This window comes from Vipera berus, assembly GCF_964194415.1.
Source record: "Vipera berus genome assembly, chromosome: 5".
Taxonomy (NCBI): Eukaryota; Metazoa; Chordata; class Lepidosauria; order Squamata; family Viperidae; genus Vipera; species Vipera berus.
Genome location: NC_138207.1, coordinates 87,613,968 through 87,632,553, shown reverse-complemented (window position 1 = coordinate 87,632,553; position 18,586 = coordinate 87,613,968). Strand labels below are relative to the sequence as shown.

The 18,586-nt window shown below is 39.4% G+C and overlaps 1 protein-coding gene across 1 annotated transcript in view; it reads right to left on the bottom strand.

Moving 5' to 3' along the window:
- The window catches only part of CTNNA3 (catenin alpha 3), a gene marked incomplete at its 5' end in the record, with an annotated part of 847,188 nt that overhangs the window by 798,680 nt on the left and 29,922 nt on the right, over positions 1-18,586 (bottom strand). The window contains one exon of the mRNA XM_081329881.1: positions 5,176-5,342. Coding sequence (XP_081186007.1) covers positions 5,176-5,342 — 167 coding nt within the window. The remainder of the gene's footprint in view (positions 1-5,175; positions 5,343-18,586) is intronic.

Here is an 18,586-nt window from a genome sequence, read left to right as displayed (position 1 = left end):
GACCGGCCATCAACATGACCAATCATTAAGCCACTCCCTGCCGAAAGCCAAAAGCACCATCTAGCACAATGAAGCAATCTGGAGGATCTGGGTGAGTCTAAAATAGGAGACTTCAAAAAGCAACAAACGCAGCCTACAGAGAATTTCAAAGTCCAAACTCCAACTTTATCTACAAAACTTACAATTCAAAAAACAACAATACCCAAAGAAAGCAACATTAAGAGTGAAGATATCAAAAGCCTCCAAATACAGTATGTTGAGGATTCAGCTAATCAAATGATAACAACATTAGCTACTACTTACTACCTAACCCAGATGGAAATGGAACAAGAAAAAGATCAGACTGAATTAATGACAATCATATCACATCAAACATTAAAAACTGAGATATTAAAGCAAATTTCAATGATTATAAAGGGGATACTAGCTTGGCAAAACTGTCATTTGGATGGTCTCCATTGATTCAAATAAGAGGTGGAGGAAGAAAGGGAGACACACTGGAGAACTTAAAGGCACTAAGATGGAAGCCTGATTGGCACAAAAAGAAGGCAAGAGTTAGATTTAAAGACTTAGACTTGTCTCTCTTTTTTGGGATTTGTAAAGACAGAACTTAAAAAATTTCTTTTGATGGACTAAGGGGAATCTTAAAAAAATATAAACTGATTCTATATTTAGGTTTTAGATTCTTAAAGGAAAACAAAATTAAGCTTTTAGAATAAAACTTTGAATTATCCAATAGAATTTAGAATCTTATAATAGAAGATAGTATTTTATTAAGTGTTGAATGGTTAAGACAAAAAATTTTTTGAATAATTGGTGATGTGTTAAGATGAAAATTAGACTTTACTGTTAAATCATAAGAATGATTTGTAATGAACAATGTAAGTTTTGTAGACAAGAGAATTATTCTTTACTGAAATAGGGAATTGTAGGTTACCCAAAAAGTAAGCTCTTTTCTGCATATTATAGGCTACCTTAGAGTATTTTTATTGCAATTAGGTAAAACTTAAAAACAGGATTTTGATATGTATTAGTCTAACTATATTGAAAACTTTGTTAATTGACTAGCTCATAACTAGAAATGTATTAATTTAATTACTTTGACTATGTGAAAATTAAGGGAATCAGAGAGGGAAATTTTATTGATGCAACCTGAACTATCTACAAACAACTTGTTATTTGCTACTTATGACTACCCAACCACCATATTGCTTCACAAATATATGTATATACCCCAACCCCTACCCTTAACCTTTCCTTTACCCTATTCCAAATCCCCATTCCCCTACCTTCCTTGTTAACCCTATAAAACTAATAAAAAATTTTCAAAAAAAAACTTCACATGATTCTCAGGAGTCTTCTCCAACACCAACCCTCAAAATCATCAATACTGTTTCTATCCTGCTTCTTCCAAGTCCAACTTTTGCTTCGATAGAATGTCATAGAGAATACCACTGCTTGCACTATTTTGATTGTATAAGTAACATACAGTATTACCTAGGCCAGGGATAGACAACCTTGGCTCTTTTATGACTCGTGGACTTCAACTACCAGAATTCCTGAGCCAGCATTGGTAGTTGAAGTCCATGAGTCATACAAGAGCCAAGGTTGCCTACCCCTGACCTAGGCATATTACTGAGGAAGGAGTAGGAATTCTTAGAGAGGTTGCTTTATCTATTTACAACTTACATTACTACAATTGCAGGCTCCAACTGCTGCCATGTTAAGTTTAGTAAATGTCTGTTCAAAAATGAAGTTAATGTATTAAAATGTGTTTGAATATGTATGCATATGCATAACATTTAAACAAACAAACACTTTGGTCTCCAGCCTGCAAATTCTCTTTTCCCCAATTTCAGAGCTCATTGCTTTCTGCTTTTTCAGAAATTAACTCTTGTGGTGTTACAAGATTTCCTCATTTATCTTTCATTTCCTTGAGCTAACAAAACTGTGCCACTCTTGACATTCCTTGGATGACATAGGTCAGGAGTCTTCAAACCTGGCTGGCTGAGGAATTCTGGGGGTTGAAGTCCACAAGTCTTAAAGTTGCCAAATTTCAAGACCCCTGACATAGGTGAACTCTGTCCACCAATGTATGGTCTAGAACTCTCCCCAAGTTAGAAGCAGAGCATAGTGAGACTGGGGTTTCCAGGTACCTGAGCAGGGAAAGGAGGACACAAAAAAATGAAAAGAGGACCAATGGGGTGGAAATGGCATCTGTGAAAAACTGTACAGTAAAAAATCCTGCCAAAAATGTGCTTTTATGCCTACATTCATATAAAACTTTTTTTTACATCATCAGAAAGACTGCTGTTTCAGCTGAAACACTTTTTCAACAAATCTTTATTTTCAAGAACATTTGCTAGTGATAATACAGAACTGATGAGGCGCTTTTCAAATTTCATCATAGAAACCTATTGACGGATCATGTGCTCTACAGACTCCAGTGATCAAAGATTTGAAGGTCCTGGTTTGAAGCCGACTGGTGGAATCAGGAAATAAATTAAATAACATAAATCTAAACTATCAAGTCTATCAGCAGAAGATGGAAAGAAAGAAGCAGATAATTTACAAGGTCACAGTACACAAAAGTTGGAATGACTGCAGTTGCGAAGACAGACCAATTTTTAAAAAAGATACTCAAATAGTCAAACATTATTTGATTTTAAAACTATGCCTGTCAGATGGAGGATGTGAGGATAAAAAGGATGGCCTCCTTTTGCCTATTATCTCACAACCATAGGTGAGACCTAAGTAGATTTTATCTGGTAGGTGCATAGCAGTGCTAATCTTCTAAAAGAACCACCTAAAATGGAATCTGGAGGGGAAAATATCGAACACTTAGGGGAAACACATCAGGAGGATGTGTTAGTGAGTACCTCATATACTTTGTGAATGAATACAGTGCTACAGTGATCAGATAAAATGTTAATGTTGGTTAGCCTTTTGAGACTATTCATAAAAACAGCAGCTTAAGTGACTATTCACTTACTATAGGACTACCATCCTATGCTCAGGTCCTCTTATGAGCTGCATCTCCAGGTGCAACAGCTGGTTGACTCAAATGGCTGCTAAAGAAGTTCTGTTCTTGAAAATGTGGTTGAGGAACAATCAACTCATTCAGGACCGTTACTGTTTGTAGCCAATACTGCCAGTCTATGAAATGCTGACCTGGCACAAAGTGTGCAGCAGCAAGCAAAAAAGCTAATACAATCCTGGATTGTATGATCTGTGGCAGAGAATCAAGATCATGCGAGGTACTAGTACCGCTTTATAAAGCCCTAGTAAGACCACACCTGGAATACTGCAGCCAATTTTGGTCACTATATCACAAAAAAGATATTGAGAGTCTGGGAAAAATTCAGAGAAGAGCAACTAAGATGATCAAAGGCCTGGAGACCAAAACATATGAAGAACAGCTGCGGAACTTGGGTTTCGCCAGTCTAAAGAAAAGAAGAAATATGGGAGACATGATAGCAGTATTCCAGTATCTGAGGGGCTGCCACAAAGAAGAGGGGGGGAAGGTTGTTCACCAGAGCACCAGAGGGAAGGACGAGAAACAATGGTTTGGAAGCTGATCAAAGAGAGAAGCAATCTGGAATTAAAGAGAAACTTCCTGACAGTGAGGACAATCAACCAGTGGAACAGCTTACCCCCAGAAATCGTGGGCATTCCATCGCTGGAAGTTTTTAAAAAGAGAGTGGACAATCACCTGTCTGAGATAGTAGGTTCTCCTCCATGAGCAGGGGGCTGGACTAGAAGACCTCCAAGGTCCCTTCCAGCTCTATTCTATTCTATTTTATGTATTTGGTTATTTAATTCATAGACAAATTTATATACCTCCAATTGCAGGGACTCTGGGAGATTTAAAGAACAAAACCATAAACAAATAAAACAGCTGTGTCACAAATCAAGCCCATTAAAATATAAACATCAAAACAGGATCATCCGCAGGAGGGGGCAAAAACAGCAAGTGTCACAGTGCAAACTCTGGCCCTTTTGAACATGAATACATGTATTCAAAAGGAGTGAGGATTGCACTGCAATGTTCCAGTCACCATCTTGTTGATTTTGACAGGAACACACCATGCAAATATCACTGCTATAAAATCACATGATAAAATCAAATGGAATGCTCCTGTATAAATACATAGCACTAGCACTTATATTTATATACTACTTCATAGTGCATTACAACACTCTCTGAGCAGTTTACAGGTCAGCATATTGCCCCCAACAATCTGGGCCCTCATTTTACTGAACTCGAAAGGATGGAAGGCTTGAGCCAGTCAGGATCGAACTCCTGGCAGTGGGCAGATTGGAACAGTTTGATCTTAAACCTCAAAGACTAGAGGAATGCCTCTTAAGGACTTGAGGTCTTAAATGCACTACTTCTTCCTGATAAAGGCCACCAATGCACTATTAGCTATTAACTATTAGTCTAGGTGTTTCATCTTTAACCAATCTATTTCAATTATTGTGGGGGAGGGGGGAATGGAATGAGCGATAGAAAGACAGGGGGATTCTAAATTATTATCTGGATCTCCCACACTTTTCAGAGGGACAATCAAGAGCATCCTGTTGTACAGCATCACAGTGTGGTTTACAGGTATCACTTCTTCAGACAGGAAGGTGGTGCAAAGAGTGGTGAGGATGGCTAAAAAGTTTATTGGCAGTTCCCTCCCAACCAGGACACAGCACATAAGCGTTGTTTGAGCAGGGTCCGCAAGATTGTCTAGGACACTACACATCCTCTTCATGACCTGTTTCCCTTGTTACCTTCTGGGAGGAGGGGGCTTAGTGGTATCCGAAGCAGAACATCCAGTTTCAATCATAGTTTTGTTCCATACAGTATTAACCTTGTGAACTCTAAAGCTTCCTTCTTCCGTTATGTATTCAAGATGGTCAGTGGTTAATATTTATATGTTACTTATATGTAAGGGTGTAGATCTATACATCTGTTGTATATAGTATGTTTAAATGTGTGTTATGTATGTGTACACTTTGAGAGCAAGCAAATAAATTTTATTTTTAATGTGTGCCATTGTGCCTACAGTAAAAAATGACAGTAAAGGTTATTTACCTAACTATCTAACAGTTATTTATAGATGACCCATATAGAATGTAAGAAACTTGTGAAATATAGTACATTTGCTGATCATGGTGGCTACTCACTGTGGTGAGATGTTGCAGCAGGTATGAAACATCAATCATATCTGCCAGAATAAGAAGTCTTGTAACGGCAGTCAGGAGAGCACGTGCTATTTGCACAACAGCCTCTCTTTTGGATAAACTACAAGGATCGTCAGTGAATGCTTTTGCTGTTATCTTTAAAGCTTCACCTGCAAAATAAAAATATAAGTGAGGTGTCATTCAAATGCCCATTATAAATTGTCAAAGGCAGGCCATTTATACCAAGGGTATCAAACTGCTGGCCGACAGGCCGGATGTGTCATGGCAAAACCTCGCCCACCCCATTGCCGGCAATGGAAAAAAAGTCATGATATGTCATGACATGTCATGTGATGTTGCGAGTTTGACACCCCTGATCTTTCCAGAGTTATACCAGTTGATTTACAACTTACCATTACAGATAAATCCTGTAATTTAGAGCAAATTTGGTCATTACTTTATTTATTCCTTCCTTGGTAAAATAGATGAACAGGGGCCCAAAACTAACTGAAATCATCTTATTTCCCAACAACAGTATGTGCTCGACCTTCTCGCATTTCACTCTTAACAGTGCTTTCAGCTAATAAAATAACATTTGAAAACTCTTCAATATTTGGTTATTTCCATATTGTCGCCTTTTATGTGTCTTGGCTTATTGAGAAAAGCCTCATGAGTTTCTCTCAGGATGCTTCAAAATGGGTTTCTTAGCTTGTAAGGTAATCCCTAGAGCCCAGTTCCTAGCTTGCTAAAAAAAAACATGTTCTGAACATGCTAGGAGTAAACCTAGACATAGGGTGCATTTTTAGCATGCTGACCAAAATGTACTTACACTGACCACTACTACACTTGTCTTTAGTAGGGGATAATGTATGTGACATGGGTTAAATAGATGCTGTTATTGGTCAGAGCAATGGAAGTACCAAAAGTCAACATCTATGACCCCATATAATTATGACCTATGGCTTTTGGAAGATTAGGTCATATATTGGAAGAAGGGTTAATGGTAAAGTGAATGAAGGAACGAAGGAAACCAAAGAGAGAGAAAAATGATACATATGGAAAAGCTCTGACTGGACTGTCTTATCCGAGGGACCTTGACTTGTATAATGTTCTAGGTGTGTAAATCTGAAAAGTGATATTTTATAAGCAATTATAACAATAAAATGGCAATAATTATTATCCAAGGAAGAACTGACCTGAGGATCAAAAATTCTGCATACTAAATCAGGAGGTATTCACATATAACCAATAATATTGTCACCTCTGTCACCCCAGATTAATTTCCCTTCAATATCCAGAGCATCTAATCCAAGAAATCAAATTTCATAGTCAGGTGGACCAATCTTCACTTTCCATACTTAATTACCTTTTTATCTGAATGATGCAGCAGCCTTAGGTACCATGGTTTGTAGGTTAAGAAGTGCAAATTATATCATAATGGGATTAGAGAGTTTCATCAGTGGGAGTATGTCTGGCATTAAAATTATCAGCTATGATCAATTTTGAATTTGGCTTGGCCATCAGTTCCAGAAGGTCATCCTCAAGCATGTCCCAGCTGCCAAGTTGGTTTAAGTAGTCTCCCAACTTAAAGAGCCTGTTCAAAATATGGAGGGCATATAGGAAATGCTATCAACCTTCAAAAAATGACTAGTTCTGCTGATAAGGCACAAGGAAACACTTTGGACCTCACTGATTCAACCACGAATATTTTTTTGCAAAAGCAAGATTCATTTAAGCTTCAGATAGGCCAGGTAACACAATAAACCACACATCTGTCTGGAACTCTATAAATAGTCTTTGAGTTACAACCATTCATTCAGCGACTGTTCAAATTTACAACAGCACTGAATGAGTGATACTTATGATTAATTCTCACAGTTATGGCTGGGGAAATACCCCTGAAGTCACATTTGGGCACTTGGCAACCGGCTCACACATATGAGGATTGAAGTATCCCACAGACGCCATTTGCAACCTTCCCTGGCAGCATCCCACAAGCAAAGTCTTTGGGGAAAGTGCCAGAAAAGCTTGCAAGTCACTCCTATCAGTCATTCTCGCCATTTTTCCCCTGAGGAGTCCTGCTATGGAGTACAAGATCTCTTCACCTCTGTAGTACACACCTGTCCACAGCACCCCCTTTACTCTCACTGGCTCAAGCATGCTCCCTAGCACACACCTGTGACACCCCCCCCCCACCAATAAGTACCCATACACCCTCTGCCTGGGACTCCTGTCTCATCCTGGTTAATAAGGTATGTGGTTCTGGGATTACAACAGCTGGGAACTCTCAAGATTGCCATCACTAAGTACCTTGGTCACATGACATCAGGTTTTATGATGGGATCGCTTAGCAACAGCAATCCCGGTCCCAATTTCCATCATGACACAAGAGCTCCCTGTATTTTATTTATTTAGATATATATTTATCTGTACAGCTTTATTGCTTCTAACCTTGTAAACCAGAGAGAGAGGGAGGGAGGGAGAGCCAATCAAGGAAGCTATAGGAACAGAATCTTGACTGCATTTTCCCTTCCCTCTCTTGTATATTCTACGGAATGAAGATGGGGTCAATCGGAGCTCTTTTCTTATGCTTTCTTTCTGTTTCCTGGGCTTAAAGTTTGTTTTTACAGCTTTTGTCTCTGCCTAGATTCTCCTGGCCATGTATGATAATAGGACCTTCAGAGACACTAACAGGTACTGCATGTAGAGTATTGCGTTGGGTGTGAAAAAAAGACTACAAGACTTTTCTGGGAAAAGAGGAAAAAATAGGAACTTTGTATCACCAACTGAGGAAGATAGCTCAAGCAGTGGAAGATGCACAGGTAATCCTTGTTTAACAACTGCCTTTTTTGGCAAGTGTTTACAGCTACAATAGTGATGGAAGAGGTAACTTTGTGATCAATTGTCAAATTTATAACCTTCGTAAAAGGAAGCTGAAATAACATCATAAGCACAGTTGTGCTTTCACTTTGCTTCACTTTGCTTCACCTGTCAATTATTTGGAATTGGAGCCTTATGGTCCTCTTTCAAACAGGATATTCTTCAGAAATAAAGATGGAATAACATTCCCTCCAAGGACCCAACCCTCTTCCACTTTTGAAAAACTGCAAAATCTACCTCTTTCAGGTGGCCCAAAGACAGACTGAGGTAAATGTGCATTTAAGTATTTGATAATAGTGTATTTCTTCCCCTTGATGCACCTGACTGATTATTGCTGACTGATTATTGCTGTTTGGTTACCATTATTCTTATTAGCATGGTGCTACTACTTTAATTCTAATGCATAAACTACTTAAAGTGACTTTTGTAATTGATCAGTAAACAAATTCTTCCCTCAAGAGTCCAATTTCTATCAGAGCCATGGATGGAACACGGTAGGGCAGGGGTGTCCAATCTTGGCAACTTTGACCTTATTTGTGTGTCTGTCTATGATCTGAGGCACAGTGTCTACCATAAATTGCTTTGATTATTATAGTACATGAAAAGACCTCAATTTCAGACCTGGTGTGCCACTCCTGGAGGCTTTTCAATCCAGGAATGTATAATGTATAATGTTATCATATTAAGTCTTATTAATTATCATTACTTTATTAAGTCCATATTCATTTCATCACATAAACTTTGTAAAAGAAAAAAATGAGCTGCAACATCCTTATTTTATTGCCCTGTATACCACCCTGAGTCCTTCAGGAGAAGGGCGGTATATAAATCAAATAAATAAATAAATAAAGAGTCTTCAATTTTTTCCTTACTAGAGAACCAATAAGAGCTTCAATTGGTTGCACCCCAAAGATACCCAACACAACCATCCAATTTGATGGCTTGAAGCAGCAATAATTTTGTCCCTGAAGCAGTAAAGCTCTTAAGGACAACATATTGAGCCTTTTGGTTCGTAGTGAAAGTTATTGCAGGTACAACGTATTGGTCCTTGAAGGAATCCAGAATTCCCTGCTGTGTGTTTCATCTTCTTGTGTCTTTTCTAATTTGAGAATATCCCACTTAATCTGCAAGTTAAAATTAAATTGTAGTAGGGCAGGGGTCTTCAAACTTGCCCCTTTTATGACTTGTGGACTTCATATTCATTTCATCACATAAACTTTGTAAAAGAAAAAAATGAGCTGCAACATCCTTATTTTATTGCCCTGTATACCACCCTGAGTCCTTCAGGAGAAGGGCGGTATATAAATCAAATAAATAAATAAATAAAGAGTCTTCAATTTTTTCCTTACTAGAGAACCAATAAGAGCTTCAATTGGTTGCACCCCAAAGATACCCAACACAACCATCCAATTTGATGGCTTGAAGCAGCAATAATTTTGTCCCTGAAGCAGTAAAGCTCTTAAGGACAACATATTGAGCCTTTTGGTTCGTAGTGAAAGTTATTGCAGGTACAACGTATTGGTCCTTGAAGGAATCCAGAATTCCCTGCTGTGTGTTTCATCTTCTTGTGTCTTTTCTAATTTGAGAATATCCCACTTAATCTGCAAGTTAAAATTAAATTGTAGTAGGGCAGGGGTCTTCAAACTTGCCCCTTTTATGACTTGTGGACTTCAACTCCCAGAATTCTGGGAGTTGAAATCCACAAGTCATAAAAGGGGCAAGTTTGAAGACCCATGTATTAGGGGCTCTCTTGACACTCTTAATTCTTGTTAACCACTTTCTTTCTTCATGGAAGAATAACATAGACATTGACTACCAATAAAGGAAAATATTTGTAGCTAAGAGCCTTGGTGGAGCAGTGGGCTAATGCCTCCTTAAGTAACACCAGCTGCCTGCAATTAGTGCAGGTTCGAGTCCCACCAGGCTCAAGGTTGACTCAGCCTTCCATCCTTCTGAGGTAGGTAAAATGAGGACCCAGATTGTTGGGGGCAATAAGCTGACTTTGAAATAATGCCGCTGGGGGGGGGGGGGTTGAAAGCCCTAATAAGCAGGAATATACATAGAATGAAGGCTATTGCTAAGCACATTGATTTGTGCTTTAGATTGTAAGCCACCCTGAGTCTTCGGAGAAGGGCAGGATATAAATGGGATTTTTTTAAAAAATAGGAATCCTTGGTGCTCTCTGAGCTTGGTTGTTTTCTTGCAGAGGTTTCATTACCCAAAGTAGGTAACAATCATCATCAATGAAAGTGTTGCTACAGAGCTTGCATTTCTAGCAGTGCTACTAACACAGAGGATGTTATCTACTTTGGGCAATAAAACCTCTGCAAGAAAACAACCAAGCTCAGAGAGCACCAAAGGCCCCTCAGATACTGACTATGCTAAATTGCTTTATGCGAACAGACTTTGTTTAGATCTTCCTCCAGCAAGCACAAAAGTATTTATTTACATTTTAAAATCACTCAACAGCTGCAGGTCCCTGGGTGATTTACAATAAACAAAACACTCTAAAAATACAATTTCAGTAAAAACATGTGCCATAAAACTAAATAAAATGCAAAATAAAATCATCATATAAATTGGCAGCTATAAAAAGATGGTTCAAAATTAAAACCATATGAATTAAAGTATAATTACAATTCAGTCTAAAAGAACAATAAAATAAAAAACTGGTGTCAGGATGATGCTAATGTGGGTGCTAGTCAGGTCCACCATAGAAACAGTACTCTTCCTTTTAGCAGGGGCCTTCAAACTTGGCCCTTTTATGACTTGTGGACTTCAGCTCCCAGAATTCCTCAGGCAGCATGCCTGGCTGAGGAATTCTGGGAATTGAAGTCCACAAGTCATAAAAGGGCCAAGTCTGAAGACCCCTGCTTTTAGAGTTCAACTTGATCTTCTTTGCTGGGTCTGGAGGAGGACCTCACCAAAAGATCTTAAGGTCTGAGTGAGAGCTAATCTGGTGTTGTGGTTAAGCCACCAGGCTAGAATCCGGAAGGCTGTTGAGTTCTAGTCTCACTTTAGGCACAAAGTCAGCTAGGTGACTGGGTGACTCAGTCCTAGAAAGGAGGCAATGGAAAACCACTTCCAAAATCTTGCCAAGGATTTATCCAAGCAATCACCAGGAGTCAACACTGGCTTGAAGGCATGCGTACACACAGAGAGAGGTCTGAATAGGTACATGCAGAAAAAGCATTCCTTCAGGTAACTTGGCCCCAAGAAATTTTGGGCTTTAAAGTTCTAAACCAGAGTTTGAATTGGGTCCGGAAACCTAATTTGGTATCCAGTGAAAAACTGGCATATGTTCATCAGCTGGTCTCAGTGAGCTTTCCAGCCATTTAATTCTATTTTGAACTAAATTCCCAGAGTGCTTTCAAAGACAATCCATGTACAACACATTTCAGCAATGGAAGCCGGAACGTCTTAGTGTGTAACTAACTATTGCCAGGCTGTCTCTGTATAGGTAAGGTCACAGTTGCTAAAGCAGCTGAAAGGGCACGGGGGCTTCTAGTAACAGTGATGCAACTAGGGACATCCCCAAACTGTGAAATGTCCTCTTTTACTGATTGTGGACCTCTCCAGAACAGGCAAAGCATCACTCTGCTGAACAGATGCATAATCCACAAACTGTAACTTTATTTTTCCTGGATTAAGTCTCAATTTATTGGATTTCATTCACTCCTGTTTGGTTGAATCCAATTAAATCAGTTTCTCATGTTTTGCTAAATTGCCCCACATCTTAGTCTTAGCATCATCAAGCTCTCTCTAAGTTTGTTGAGATCAGCTCTTTTAAAGTCTTAACACACCAGTTTGATTTTGTTCTATTGCTTGTGTCTGCATTAAATTAAATTCCAATATGACATGGTCACTCTCCCCCAAAGTACCTACAACATTAGTAAGAATTAAGTCCAGTATAGCTGACCCTCTAGTTCCCTCCTCTACCTTTTAGATCAAGGGTCTTCAAACTTGGCCCTTTTAGGACTTGTGGACTTCAACTTCCAGAATTCCTCAGCCAGGTAGTCCACAAGTCATAAAAGGGCCAGGTTTGAAGACCTGTGTTTTAGATGATAAGAGTTGTCAGCTAGATTCAAAAGGAACCTGTTGGATCTCCCACTTGGTGTGGAGTTTGCTTCCAGGTTGATGTGAGGGTAATTAAAGTCCCCCATTACTACTGTAGTGTGTTTCCTACTATAGTTACATTAGTTAACCAAGAATGTTGCTAAATTCTGTTCAGAACCAATTGTACTAAGGGGGACTTGGTTTAAAGCTACAATATCTAAACCAACATATTACTGTCTGATGAAGTATTGCTATAGATTTTATTAATCACTTGAGCATAGAGCCCAACAGTTTTATATCACATGTATTTCACACTACTCCTTCACAAACAAAGGCCGAACTAGTGGGATGAAAGCATCTCTCATCACAAAATTATCAACCTTGTTTATTAATCTTGACCTTTGCATTCAACCAGGCATTACCACTGATTAAGTTTAAAACCTGAATTTATTTGATTGTTAATATGGATTTTCCCCTGCAGTGATTGCAGGAAAGAATCAAAGAAAGCAAATTAGAACTATGTATTACTAATTATGTGATCTCTTACACTGATATTTCTCTCAGCCTAGCTGGGAATTTTAATGTTAGTAGGAATGCAAACAATCCAATTTTATGTTAGTGTTTTTTTCTGATAATTGCCCCAATGAAAAGGATAAATGTAAATTTATTTAGAGGCATCAACAGATGTATTAAGCTTGCCCAGCTGTGTCTGGTCCAAATAGCTAATACTGTATAGAGGCTCTTTTTATTTTGAACAGAATTAAGAATGGAGCTAATAAAAGGGATATGCCATTTGGTCCACAAGGAAGTCAATACACAAGATTGTTCTGAATTTGGGGTTATTATTTCAATTGTCAGTTGCCATCCAAACAATAGCTATCTCCCTTTTTTCTAAAATTGAGTGAACAAAAAAGCAATTATCTCTGCCCAGTTATTTAGTCCAATTTCAGCTGTAACCAAATTAGATAGCTCATGAATAATGTCATTTTAAAGCCTCTTAGTTCAGAGAATCTACTTTAAATCTGTTCTCCTCTAGTTTTTGCAGATGCATCAGATTTGGTCCTGGAGCTATTTCAGAATTTAATTCAGGAATAGCAAGTATCTTTAAATTTATTTGTACAATAAAACTTGGTTGCTAAATAATTGGGGCACGGACTACATATACGTTTTTTTAAAGATAACACAAAGGAAGTAGTAAAGTTGTAGGAGAGAGCAGTGGAAGTTAGCAGAATTAGAGTGAGGAAGCGGAACATTAACGCAAGTCATAGGAAGATATAAATAGGAAACACTACGGTGAATGGTAAGGGACGCAGTGGCTCAGTGGGTTAGGATGCTGAGCTTGTCAATCAGAAGGTTGGCAGTTTGGCGGGTCAAATCCCGAGTGCCGCGTAACAGAGTGAGCACCTGTTACTCGTCCCAGCTTCTGCCAACCTAGCAGTTCGAAAGCACGTAAAAATGCAAGTAGAAAAATAGGGACCACTACGGTGGGAAGGTTCTGTGCGCCTTTGGCGTCTAGTCATGCCGGCCACATGACCACGGAGACGTCCTCGGACAAGTGCTGGCTCTTCAGCTTTGAAGCAGAGATGAGCACCGGCCCCTAGAGTCGGAAATGACTAGCACGCATGTGCAGGGGAACCTTTACGTTTACCTTTTATGGTGAATGGTGAATGAGGGGAAAGTAGAATCTGCCTGATGAAGAAGGAGACAGAAAGACCTTCTAGCAAAGCCTGGACTTAATGTGCTGGTAGAAACCATAACACAACAGGTGGAGCAGGCAGGAGAATACAGAGACTGGAGAAGTTTGACAAGACTGGTGCCTTTGCACAGCTTCACCTTGTGTACCAGTTACAACATTTCCTGGAGCAGAAGGCCATGCTATCATTCATGCTTCAGTTCCCCTTCATTTGGACTATTACAACACACTCTCAGTGGGATTACCTCTGAAGACTTCTCAGAAGCTGCAGCTCATTCAGAATGTAGCAACTCCACTAGTCACAGACATTCCACAGTTTCCCCATGTGACATGTCTATTTCAATAGCAATTTGATGCACTTATAGTCAGCTTTAAAGGCTTTGGTAGCCCAAGATCTGTGTATTTTCATCACTGCCTGCTCCATGTCTTATCTACCCTAAAACATATGAGGAATGCTTGCAGGAACTGGATATGTCTGGTCTACAGAGAGAAGGACTAGGGGTGACATGATACCAGTGTTCCAATATCTGAAAGCTGGTCACAAAGAAAAAGGGGGCAATCTCTTCCACCAAAGTACATGAGGGCAAGACAAAACATAACAGAAGGAAACACATCAAAGAGAGACACAACCTAAAACTAAGGAGAAATTTCCTTACAGCAAGAACAATTATTCAGTGGAACAGCTGAATAATTGAATAACAATTAAGTTGTGGGTGCTCCATCACTGGAGGTTTTTAAGGAAAGGTTGGACAGTCAGTTGTCTGGAATGGTATAGGGCAGGGCTTTTCAACCAGTTTTTTGTGTACCACCTGTGGTACTTTGCCACGTGGCAGGTGGTATGCAACTGCTAGCCAGGTGTAGCAGGGGAGGGGAATGAGCCTAAGCGACCCAAGCCTGACGTAGAGGCAGCTGTAGGTACATGACTGTCTGGGCTCAGCAGAAGCCTCAGGAGCAGGCAGGGCTCCAGCTAAATGGCTCTAGCTGATTGGCGCTTCTGGAAGCAGCTCGGAGCTGGAGGTGAACTGAAGAAAAAGGGGGAAGGAGAGGAGAGGCTATAAAAAGTGGTGGTTTGGGTGGGGGAAGGGAAAAAGGACAATAGAAAAGGTTTAATCCCTTTAAACAAATGTAATTAGTTTTACCCCCTTTAATTGAGTCTGTCTGTGGCTTTTAGAAAGTTTTCTTTGAAGGTAAATAGGCTTAATTTAAAGCTAAGGCTTTTCACAATTGCCGGAGCCTTTCAGTCTAGACTGCAACATTGTGACACACTTGAAGCAGCTTAAAGAGAAAAAAAACGGAAGCTTATTTTGTTAGCCTTTCTTGCTTTGCATTTGATTCCTGTGTCTTTAAGGGTACATGAAAAGGATTGGGGGGGTGCATTCTTACTACACTGTGGCAAGAGCTCAGAAGGGAGAGAGGAAGAAGGGCCAACCAGTTAGCTCAGGAATCTACAAACTTAGCAACTTTAAGACCTGTGGACTTCAACTCCCAGAATTTCTCAACCAGCCATGAGGGCTGAGGAATTCTGGGAGTTGAAGTCCACAAGTTTTAAAAGTGCCAAGTTTGAAGACCCCTGAGCTAGCTGGTAGTGGTGCAAATTAATAAATTCATCGTACATTTGTCAGTGCAAAGGGAAAGTGATTTAGCAAAGGAATAGCCACCAGAAAAATTAAAACTGGTACTTTTTTCTTTTTTTCTGCAGTTTGTAATATTTCATTAGATTATAGAATAAAATACAAAAATACAAAAGCAAATAGTAGGACACAGTGGGGAGGAAAAAGGGGAGAAAAGTGAGGGGGAGAAGGGAAAAAGAAAACCAAGATCATGGCATCTGGCCCTCTCAATTCCTGGCAAATAGATGGGGAAGAAATGGAGGTAGTGACAGATTTTATTTTCCTGGGCTCCAAGATCACTGCAGATGGGGACTGTAGCCAAGAAATTAAAAGATGCTTGTTCCTCAGGAGGAAAGCCATGGCAAATCTAGACAGCACACTAAAAAGCAGAGACATCACCCTGTCAACAAAAGTGCGTATAGTCAAGGCTATGGTCTTCCCAGTTGCAATATATGGCTGTGAAAGTTGGACCATAAGAAAGGCTGAGCACCAAAGAATTGAGGCCTTTGAACTATAGTGCTGGAGAAGACTCCTGCGAGTCCCTTGGACTGCAAGGCGATCAAACCGTTCAGTCCTGGTAAATATAAAAACAGTGAATTTCTTTTGGCTTTCGATAAAGAATATTATAAGAATAAAGTATATTAAAAATAAAAGAATTGAGGCCTTTGAACTATGGTGCTGGAGAAGACTCCTGCGAGTCCCTTGGACTGTAAGACGATCAAACTGGTCAGTCCTAAAGGAGATCAACCCTGACTGCTCTTTAGAAGGCCAGATCCTGAAGTTGAAACTTGAATACTTTGGCTACCTAATGAAAAGGAAGGACTCACTGGAGAAGAGTTTCATTAAGAGGCTCTTTAGTTCCTCTTCACTTTCTGCCATTAGAGTGGTATCATCTGCATATCTTAGTTTGTTGATATTTCTCCCAGCAATCTTAATTCCAACTTTTGATTCATCTAGCCCTGCCTTTCTCATGATGTGCTCTGCATATAGGTTAAATGGGCAGGGTGACAGTATACAGCCTTGCCAGACTCCTTTCCCAATTTTGAACCAATCAGTGGTTCCGTGTCCAGTTCTCACTGTTGCTTCTTGACCCGCATATAGGTTTCTCAAGAGACAAATAAGATGGTCTGGTATTCCCATCTCTTTAAGAACTTGCCACAATTTGTTGTGATCCACAAAATCAAAGGCTTTAGCATAGTCAATGAAGCAGAAGTAGATGTTTTTCTGGAATTCCCTAGCTTTCTCCATGATCCAGCGTATGTTGGCAATTTGATCTCTAGTTCCTCTGCCTCTTCAAAATCCTGCCTGTACTTCTGGTAGTTCTCGATCCACATACTGCTGGAGTCTAGCTTGTAGGATTTTAAGCATAACTTTGCTAGCATGTGAAATGAGTGCAATGGTGCGATAGTTTGAACATTGTTTGGCATTGCCTTTCTTTGGAATTGGAATGTAAACTGACCTTTTCCAATCCTGTGGCCACTGCTGAGTTTTCCAAATTTGCTGGCAGATTAAATGTAGCACTTTAATTGCGTCATCTTTTAAGATTTTGAATAGCTCAGCTGGAATACTGTCACCTCCACTAGCTTTGTTGTTGCTCAGCTTTTCTAAGGCCCATTTCACTTCACATACTATGATGTCTGGCTCAGGGTCAGTGACCACGCAATCGTGGTTATCTGGTATCTTAAGCTCATTCTTGTATAGTTCTTCTGTGTAATTTTGCCACCTCTTCTTAATCTCTTCTGCCTCTGTTAGGTCCCTGCCATTTTGGTCCTTTATCATGGTCCTTTATCCCTTTATATCTCCAATTTTCTTGAAGAGATCTCTGATTCTCCCTATTCTATTGTTTTCTTCTATTTCTTTGCACTGTTCGTTTAAGAAGGCATTCTTATCTCTTCTAGCTATTCTCTCGAATTCTGCATTCAGTTGGGTGTATCTTTCTCTTTCTCCCTTGCCTTTTGCTTCCCTTCTTTCCTCAGCTATTTGCAAAGCATCCTCACACAGCCATTTTGCTTTCTTGCATTTCTTTTTTTTTTGGGTGGGGATGGTTTTAGTTGCTACCTCTTGTACAATGTTGCAAACCTCCATCCACAATTCTTCAGGTACTCTGTCTATCTGATCTAATTCCTTAAATCTATTTGTCACCTCTACTGTGTATTCATCAGGGATATGATTTAGTTCATATCTGAGTGGCCTAGTGCTTTTCCCTACTTTCTTCAATTTGAGCCTAAATTTTGCAACGAGAAGCTCATGATCTGAGCCATAGTCAGCTCCTGATCTTGTTTTTACTGACTGTATAGAGCTTCTCCATCTCTGGCTGCAGAGCACCTATTCAATCTGATTTTTGTGTTGGCCGTCTGGTGATGTCCATGTGCACAGCCGTCTCTTGGGTTGTTGGAAAAGAGTGTTTGCTATGAACAATGGAAGTCAAAAGCTCTTCTTTAAGCTGATTGTAAACAGTGTGTTTGAATCTGGGTAAGAATATTGATTTTCTCTATCCTACCTACTTTCCTGAAGAAGAGAGTTCCCAAAAATAAAAGACCTCTGAGAGAAGAAGGAGGGGTTTACCCCCCACACCGTTTGGCTATTGGAAGTGGCAAATTTTACCCTTTAGGGGGGGAAAAGACTAGAAAGATCTGAAAAATGAACCAACACTGACATCTACTGGTGGACGAGGATTATTTGGGGACAAATTTCTATCTCTGATCTTCAAAGTTCTCAATAAATACAGCTGTGTAGATAAAGTGACACTAACAAATCTGAGGCAATGAATACTTCACAAGAGGAAATATATGATAAGTGGCAACCATTTCAAAGGACAATGATTTTAAACTACAAAGAAATACAGAACAACTTTGAAAGTATGAATCAACTTATCTCCAATTTAATTTTACTCCAAGAAAACTCTCAGGAAAATATAGCAGAGATGACTGAACATAACTCTGAGGATAGAGACTTAAAGATGGAACCTTATGAAACAAGAAAATATCATTCAATTCAAGTGGAAGAAAACATAACTTACATCTTAACGCTTTGAAGCAACTTTGAGGATAAGAAGAAGGACTGGAAAAAATATTCTACAGAGATACGAGGAAAAACACCAAAACTGGAGAGACAAAAAATGACAAGAGAGGTGGAGAGAAAAGGAAGGGAAAAGATTCCTAATAAAAAGGAGTGG